The sequence below is a fragment of the Squalius cephalus genome, assembly GCF_949319135.1.
Source record: "Squalius cephalus genome assembly, chromosome: 5".
NCBI classification, from domain to species: domain Eukaryota; kingdom Metazoa; phylum Chordata; class Actinopteri; order Cypriniformes; family Leuciscidae; genus Squalius; species Squalius cephalus.
Window position 1 is genome coordinate 42,450,173 of NC_137126.1, and position 9,525 is coordinate 42,459,697.

Here is a 9,525-nt window from a genome sequence, read left to right on the forward strand (position 1 = left end):
TATTCCTGTTGGATTATAACATTTTATAAACATATTAACAAAGATTTTGAGTCAGATTATGTCAGAAAAAGTTTGCAGAAAACATTGTTTGGAAAACTTTTATTATATCATTTCAAGTAATGTAAATATTTTGGGATGGAGAAGTGCAAAAGTATACAGTGATGTTGACTGTGGGCCATTCAGATGTAAATTGAAAAATACTTTTTACAGGACCATTCAAATGCTTAAAGAAATTAATACTTTTATTCAATGAGGACGCATTAAATTGATCAAAAGTTATGTTGTTATAAAAAAAAATCTATTTCAAATATTCTTTTGAACTTTGTTCATCAAAGATCCTGGAAAAAAAATGGTATCACGGTTCCCACAAAAATGAACTGTTTTGAACATTGATATTAATAAGAAATGTTTCTTGAGCAGGAAATCAAAATATTAGAATGATTTCTGAAGGACCATGTGACACTGAAGACAATGATGCTGAAAATTCAGCTTGTATATTAAATATTACTGTTTTTACTGTTTTCTTGATCAAATAAATGCACCCATGGTGAGCATAAGAGACATCTTTCAAAAACATGAAAAAATCTTACCGACCACAAACTTTTTAAATGTCGTGTACATTAAAATAAAATTACATACCTGAATTTAAATTAAGGTTGCAAAGAGGTACCAGATTTAAAATGAAATGAAACTGAAAGAGAGAAAATTATAGTGCTGTGATTTTTGTATTTTTAATTTATATATCTCATCGCATTTATTAATTAACTTTTGTGAACCGGGGTAGAAGAATACTTAATTTCCCATAATTCTTTAAATTTACATCTCATTCTTTTTCCTGTTATTCCAATTCAAGTTCCTGTGGGGGGTGTGGCTAGTTTGATTCAAAGTCCAGAGCTGTGTCCGAAATCGCATACTCTCTTGAGTAGGTACTTATTTTGAATAAGTAATATAATAAGTAATTACTTTGCAAGTAATTACTTCTATATTGTATGACTGTGTGTAGTACATTCACCATGCTGTCATTATCATGTGACCTACCAGAGTCAGTTGCGCCACTTCACTGCCGTTCACAACTCCTCTCCCGTGGCCTTATGGGATAGTAAAGTGTCCAGTGTTTGCACACTTCTGAATTTTTAATGAAGTAGTAGGTCAATTGATGAATTCGGACATACTTCTTTTGTCACATACTGTTTTTCGCCCTACTGTAGCAGGGAAGTACGCGATTTCGTGTGTAACCCAACTCATGAACTGACAGGGAGCCAGTTTGAAGTTTTGTAAATGTCAAAGCGTTAAACAAACTGAGAATACTATACTGATTAATACTATACTTGTTTAAAAAATGCACATTTTATGACATGTGCTATAAAGCCTAATCAAGTAAAAAGACTTTTGTTTCTTTCTACAGTGCATCACAAACTTTGACAGGGAAAACGGCTACAACAGTTCTCTTCAGCTGCCTGACGCTACGCTAAACTTTGCTAAGAAGCATCCGCTAATGGAGCTCAGGGCGGAAGCTCGCCCCCTGCTGCTTACTAAAGGGATCAACTTCACCCGAATAGCTGTGGACAGAGTGAGCTCACTGGACCAGAGATCCTACAACATGCTCTTCATAGGCACAGGTGTGTTATAGAGGGTCAGACGCATACATGGATCATTGTATGGAATGTTACACAGCTAATAAGAGCAGTGTTTCTTTGTCAAGAGGGTTTTTTGACTGTCTCCTGCATTGTCCTTCTTGTTCTTTTGTCCTTTTGTGTGTAAATATAAATAGAGCAGCCAAAGAAACCATTTTATTAGCCATAACGTTGTATCTAAGTGGAAATGTCACCTCTGCCAATTAATTCCTGTCATGCAGGAAGGTCAGTCCTTGAAACATAAATTGAAAAGATGTATTTGGCCTTGGCACTCTCATATAAACACACTCACAAGGCTCAAGGCTCAACCATCATTGCTATCCAATGAGTTCAGTATTTCACCAATCCCTCACAAAAGACGAATACATCTAGACAAACCTAGTTAGTTGACGTTAAATATTTTTAGAAAGGTGACATCCTGTGGTGACATTTCCAACAATTTTGCCATTTTCTTTTATTCAGTTTAAGCATATAAGCATTATAATAAGCATTTCATTATGAAAGACTACAAACATCTTATTATAAAATATATTTTTATACTAAAATATATGCTTTAAAATAAAATGTATTTGTCAAAAAAAATATTAGTAAAATTACTTGTGAAGGCAAAAAAGGGTTTCAACATTTTTTTAATACAATATATATTCCTAAATGTATTTTTATACTTTAAAAAAAAGTATTTGTCATACCACAGGACTATTTAAAATGACTAGTGCACAAAAAAGATTTTTATGGCATAATATTCATTGAAAAATGACATGAATATTATTATAAAAAATAGTTTTATAATAAAATATACATTTTTATATATATTTTTAAAAAAGCATTTGTCATACCAGGACTTTTTCAAATTACTAGTGAAAGCATAAATGATTTTATGACATATTATTTGAAAAACAAGTTTTAAATATATTTTCATATTTTTAAAAATATATTTGTCATACCACAGGACATGATTTTAATTGTGAAACTACTTGAATATTATTATAAAATATATTTTACAATATAATAAAAGTGTGTGTGTGTGTGTGTGTGTGTGCGTTTGTGTGCGTGTGTGTTTTTGTGTGTGTACGTGTGTGTGTGTGCGTGTGCGTGCGCGTGCGCGTGCGTGTGCGTGTATGTGTATGTGTATGTGTGTGTGTATGTATGTGTATATGTGTGTGTGTGTGTGTGTGTGTGTGTGTGCGTGTGTGTGTGTGGCAGAGAGAATCTTGGATGAGGATTAAGAGTGAACAAAGATACTCTGACATGAGCAAAAGTGCCAGGGTGGATTTGTAAAGCACACCCTGTAGCTCTTCAACTCTCCTCCGTTATCCCTTTTCCGCACGTTCCCTTTTTCTACCAGACTGAGTGAGAGGTCAGTGGCACATTATCTGTGACAAGCACTGTGTGAGAGGACGGGGATAAAGTACACACTCAGAGTTATGATAGGTCACGGCACCAGCTGGGGTGTATTCAATTTTCCTCCCGGTAATCTGCGTAACCTTGTTCCTAAAATCCAATGACGGAAAAATATGCCACGTGTTGATGATACATTAATGGACTATTTGTCTCTCCTTTCTCTCCTTTCCCCCACTCTATCCCCATCACATTATTTCTCCCCCTCTGAATATAATCTATCCCCACCATCTTTCCTCCCGGCCTCTTTGTTTGTCGTTCAGCGGATGGATGGCTCCAGCGTGTCGTGATTTTGGGTTCAGAGGCCCATGTGATAGAAGAGATCCAGCTGTTTGATCGGCAGCAACCGGTGGACAGCCTCACCATCTCGCACAGCAAAGTAATTTCTGATCTGTTTTCTTGCTGAGACAATCTCTTTGATGTCAGCTTTCCAGCCTGACTAGCATTAATGGGTTTTGTTCAAACAGAGTAGGAAAACAGAATGCACCGATCACTGTAAATAATTTATTTGCTATTGTTTTCCTTCATTTAATTCCAAATCCTCCCATTCTTTCTCTACAGAAGTATTTGTACATTGGCTCACGCTCTGAGGTTCTTCAGCTGCCCTTGGCAAACTGCAGCCGGTACCATTCACAGCCAGACTGCCTGCTGTCCAGAGACCCGTACTGTGCCTGGGACAGCGAGGGACGCGCTTGTGTCCGCATCGACCTCCACCGCGGGTAAATTCATCAATCTTTTGGTTCTACTGCTTGCATCCTTGCACCATCCTCCATCTGCTCCTTTTCTGTCTTTTTTGTGCTCTCCTCTTTATTTTCTCTCTGATTCTACTCTTGCGCTCCTCCGCCGCTCGCTCCTCATCATTTTGCAAAGGCTTTCCCTTTCCACCCCCTCTGTTCTCCTCCACGGGTCTCTTTTTATACTTTTAAGCTGCATCCCCATAGCAGTGTGTCTAACAGCCTTCTGACACATCGTCAATATTTGTTCTCCCCCCCCACAGCTCCACATCCACACTCTCGCAGGACCTCATGCTGGAGAGGTTCAACCGAGGAAAAGCCAAGTTTGATAAGCCTTTCTCCATTCCCAGCCCTGGTACGTCAGATTTACGCTGCCCCCTACAGGCCCCCCTGCAGTGAGCGGTTTCCATTAGGGGACACGAACACTTTTAAAGGAAAAGTTCACCCAAAAATGAAAACTCACCCTCATGTCGTTCCAAACCCGTAAGACGTTCGTTCATCTTCGGAACACAAATGAATTTCTTTTTGATGAAATCTGAGAGCTTTCTGTCCCTCCACTTTGATGCTTCAAAAAGTTAATTAAGAGATCGTAAGACTAATCCATATGAATTGAGCGGTTTAGTCCAACATTTTCTGAAGAGACACAATCACTTTATATGATGAACAGATTGAATATAGGTATTTATTCACATATAACTCACACATCAGTTGTGGTAAACGGAAGCTCAAGCATGTTCGCTTGACATGCGAGAACCAACGAGGTTCATTCTTGTGTGTTGCGCAGCACGTTTGAGCTTCCGCAAGAACCCATGAGGTTTGTTCTCGCGCCTCAAGCAGGTTCGGTTGAGCTTCTGTTTATGTTCGCTGATCAATGTTTAAATGTGAATAAAAGCCTAAATTCAATCTTTTCATCATATAAAGCAAATGACTCTTTTCAGAAGATTTTAAAACTAAACCGCTCAGTTCATATGGATTAATTTTACAATCTCTTGGCGGGACCAAGGGCTCTCCGATTTCATCAAAAAGATCTTCATTGGTGTTCTGAAGATGAATAGAAGTCTTACGGGTTTGGAATGAAGAGTGTGAGTAAATGATGAGAGAATTTTCATTTTTGGGTGAACTAACCCTTTAAAGCAGTGTATATCTGGTCAATGAAATTAAATTAGAAAATTATTTGAATAAAATTAATTAAATATAACAAGAGAGAAATAATAATGTAAAACATTAACAATGTACTAACCATGTTTTCCAAAGAAGAGAAATCTAGACAGAATATGATTTGTTTCAAATAATCCATTCACATTCAATAATGTCAGGGAATTTACCTACATGAGAACAGACTAAAACAAAAAGCTATGTAAAAAATTAATGTTATTTTCATTATTTTATTAATTTTATTAACTGTTTCCATTATTTTCCCAGATCATTCTAGGTTGAGAAATGTGACTGTGGTCGTTGGGTCGGATCTGGTATTGCCCTGCAATCTGGTTTCCAACTTGGCCCAGCCCTTCTGGGAGCTCAACGAACGTGAGCTGGCCCTTGTGGAAGGTGAGGCCATTGGGCCGCGATTCGACCGAGCCCTCCGCTCCCTCGTTATCCCCCAAGCCGGTTCCCTTCAAGTGGGCCGCTACATTTGCTACTCGGAGGAGCAAGGCGTGAAGTTCCAGATGGAGAGATACCAGGTCGCAGTGGTAGCCAGCGCGCCCGTCTTCATGGAGGCCCGTGCTCCTGACGGCAGCATGGGTTTATTCTGGGTGCTGGTGATCACATTGGGTGCCGCTTGTCTGTTGCTGCTAATCGCGTCTTTGTACCTTCGTAGAAGACTGAAGTTGGCACTGGGAAAAGGGGCGGAAATGAAGCCGCTGGAGAGCACTTTAGTGTACCCCATTACTTTACCCAAAGAGCCTCCCAGCCGGCCATCGTTCGTGCCGAGCAAGATGGCGAACGACGAGGATCGCTTCTGGGAAACGGGAGCTAATTACTACTACTCGGACGGCTCCCTCAAAATTGTCCCCGGGCATGCAATGTGCTCCACCGGCAGCACGGCATCTCCGAGTGCCATTCCCGGTCAGCCCATTCACTCGCCGAGCAGGTTGAGCCTCACCAACATCCGAAACTCAGGCACCAATGGATACATCCGCCTGAATCTGAGCACGGCCGGAGAGGAGAGAGCGAGCACGGGATCGGGAATGGGCATGGGAAGCGGACTCGGACTGGGCAGCCGAGAGAACGACTACACCAGTCCATTCAAAGAGGAGCTCCGGAGAACTCTGCAGCAGAGGAGCGTGCTTCCCGATGCCAATCCCGAGGAGTCTTCTGTGTAGACCTCACAGGAACCACAGAAAACCTCACCTACCTCCCTCCTGCTTGGGGAACTCTCTTCATCTTACTCGCAACCTATTTCTTCTCTGTCAGTCTCCCGTGCCATAAGGCCACCGACATTCCCTTGGATTATTCCCTTGGATTGTTCTCATACGTACTAACACCCAACCGAGACTGAACACATCTCGCAAAGCTTTTTGTAAATGTCTATATTTAATGGACCAGATCGACAGGGCCTCGTGTTGATCTTGGCTAACAGGCGAACGCAGGTACATCTCTGAGAGGAACCCAACCAGCCAAATGTAGCTGTCAGTCTGATCTGCGTTAGGCAGATGTCTGGCAACCTAATCATTTGGCAAGATGGAGGATACAGAGCTTATTTTTGACGTCCAGAGGTTGCTTGCCCCCATGTTTTTTGCACCCTTTTTATGGGTAGAACACATGAGAGAGGAGGCGAAAAGGACATGCATAAACTTAAATCGCAAGATGACAATCACGCTCTTCTCTCAAGAGGAAAGCAGAGGAGAAATTGTTTAGGGGAAAAAAAACTGAGTGAGCTGTAAAACCGAAGCAGGACTTGAATCATGAACAAATGCTTTGCCTTTCTTTCTCTACAGCTCAAGAACTTTTTTTAAATTTTGTCTTTTTCTGAGAATGTGTACTGAGACTTGCGGCACTAATATATTGTGAGTTTTTTTTCCATGTCTGTTTATTGCAACTGTTAAAGAAGGTTTTCTTCTTTTCTTTCTTTTTTTTTTACGATTAATAGTTTCATCTGAAATGTGAAAGGATTACCAGTGGTAGTAGCATGAGGAAAGTGTGAACAGAATGTGTACTAAGACTGTGTTGGATGTGACAACAAGTGCATTATTGTATATATTTGGCTTGAACTGCCGAATTAAGTACAACCCCAGTGTTTGCCTACATGATGATGGAATGAAACTTTACTTCTGGAATGGTATAGAAGACTCCGCCCATGTTCTAAAGCCAGATTGTTCTACATGAAAGGGATCCTTGATAAAGTCCAGGATGAGTAGTAGAGGCTACGGCTGATCAAAACACAGGTAAGACTACAGCAAATCATACTTTATCCCACATTTTATTTGGGCTGCTCACTTTTTTAAAAATTAAAAGAAGATTTGAGACCTATTCATTACCATTCAAAAGTTTGGAGTCTAAGACTTTTTCATCTTTTTGAAAGAAGTCTCTTATGCTCACCAAGGCTGCATTTATTTGATCAAAAAATACAGTGGAAATTGTCATTTTATGAAATATTAATACAATTTAAAATAGCTTTTATTAGAACGCTCAATAAATATTTCTTCTTATTATCAAATTTTGAAAACAGTTGTGCTGCTTAATATTTTTGTAGAAGAATATTCATAAAAATACTCACTTTGTTAAGTATTCATAAAAAAATAAATAAAACTTACCCCAAACTTTTGAACTGTAGTGTATATAAGGTTCTTGGAAGGTTTATATATGAGACAGGTGAAAAGATTATGACAATAAAAATATATCCTGTGTGTAATAATCATTTATATAAATGTTTTAAATGACTGGTGAATGTTTATTTAGTTTTTTAGTATTAAAGAATTCTATAAAAGACCACACAAATTATGTTAAAGACCATATTTTACTAACTGACTATATCTTTCTTATCTCTTTCAGTGTGGGCTTTGCAAATCTTAAACAGAGACTAAATACAAAAACAGGGTGAAAACTGAAAGCAGAGGACATTTCATTCCATTGACTTTGATTGTGAAGACAAATGAAGGAGATTTTGATTATTCGTGACCCTGTGGGTGGAGAGGCACTATGATGCTCATCACTGGTCCATACTTTGTTGCATGATGTTCTGCAAAATATATTATATAAGTTTCAACAATAAAACAATAGTCTCATATGTTTTAGAAAAAAATATGAAAAAACTTTTCGTACCTGTGCCTCTTCACCTTGGGTGAAGCCAAAGCAGACTGCAGACATGTTTTTCTTTTTTTCAATTCTCTGCTTTATGTTCTGGAATTGGTCCATTGCACAGAACTCAAGTATTGTCTGAAATCTTAAGTAAGTTACTACTACTCTTGTTTTGGTGGAATGCTATTCTTTGTGGCATGAGAGCTTTACGATTTTGCAAGTGGCTTTCCATTCTGTCATTTGCTCTTTTCTAGTCTACACTTTGTACTAAAAAATACGCTGAGAAATGTCAGATTAACAAAGGAGCGAATACTTTCTGCCAGGCCTTCTCAGGGCTCTCTTGAAATTGTGAAACTTCACCAATTGCTTTGATAAGCCTGTCTAATGACTTAAAGTCAGACTTTAGTCTGACATAATTTCACTGAGCGACCAGAAGTGTTGCATATGCTTGTTTGCATCATGCATGGCTTTTTTGTACTGACCAGTATTCCCTGCTTGATAAAAAAAAAAAAAAAAAAATCCCGGTCATCTCAGTTGATTCAGTTCATCTCCCATGGCTTTAAATCTGCTGTTTCTTTGTGAGTTTTTGTATTACAAAATTTCTCTTTTCTTGCATTTCAAAAAATCTTAAATGTTGCTGTTTTTTTTTTTTTTTTTTAGGTAATTATGTTAAGTAACTTATTTTGCTTGTACAAAAAGTTGATATTTATTACCATTGTACATATGCCCTTATTTTTTATATATGTATATATCTTCAGAAAATAAAAGTAGAGATCAGTTCACAGTGAGTAGGTTGTGTATGCTTATATGAGTAACTGTGTTTAATTGACTTAAAAGAGGACTTATTATGCTTTTTTACATTTTCAACTTTCTTTACTGTTATGTTGCTGTTTGAGTATGAAAAATGTCTAGAAAGTTACAAAGCACAAAGTCACTCCAAAGGGAGTTATTCTCTATATCAGTAAGCACTGTTTCTGAACTCCCTGAAATGCCTCATTTGTAGTTTTGAGTTTTCTTCCCGGAACGTACACGTCACAATATTCTTAATTTAAAATATTCCTACTAAATAGCCTGGTTAGAACCAGACCATTCTCAGTAGTAACTGAGTTATGGTCTGGCAAAGCTTCTTTAATAACTTATTTCCAAAGGGGCGTCACCAACGGACGTCGCTCAAATGCCTCTGGGCGCAATTGGATAGACCTAAAACCAATCAGAGCGATCGGCATCGTGTAAAGCCATATGCTGCGTCCCAATTCGCCTAAGTTACACTACGCCATAAAAGTATGTACTCTTTTTGTAGCAAAGCTACATGTGTAGCAAAAAAGTAGACAAGCTTTGGGACATACTACTTCGTCATCTTTATCGGACGGATCTGTCGCGTGCATCCTGTCACTTAAACTGCCCTGTCAATCATCTTGTCACAGTTAAAATCCTCTATTAAATCTAATTTAATTTCCTACCGTTTCGGAGAGAAATGTAGTAGCACGTTCATCTGCCAGTGGGTCTTTCATGGAGACTGT

At 38.5% G+C, this 9,525-nt stretch overlaps 1 protein-coding gene across 1 annotated transcript in view; it reads left to right on the forward strand.

The window, feature by feature from the left end:
- Nucleotides 1-8,785, forward strand: part of sema4c (sema domain, immunoglobulin domain (Ig), transmembrane domain (TM) and short cytoplasmic domain, (semaphorin) 4C) — a 60,435-nt gene extending 51,650 nt beyond the window's left edge. The window contains exons 11-16 of the mRNA XM_079872585.1: nt 1,406-1,619; nt 3,296-3,411; nt 3,594-3,751; nt 4,030-4,121; nt 5,189-7,152; nt 7,760-8,785. Coding sequence (XP_079728711.1) covers nt 1,406-1,619; nt 3,296-3,411; nt 3,594-3,751; nt 4,030-4,121; nt 5,189-6,090 — 1,482 coding nt within the window. The 3' untranslated portion in view covers nt 6,091-7,152; nt 7,760-8,785. The remainder of the gene's footprint in view (nt 1-1,405; nt 1,620-3,295; nt 3,412-3,593; nt 3,752-4,029; nt 4,122-5,188; nt 7,153-7,759) is intronic.
- Nucleotides 8,786-9,525: the final 740 nt, after the last annotated feature.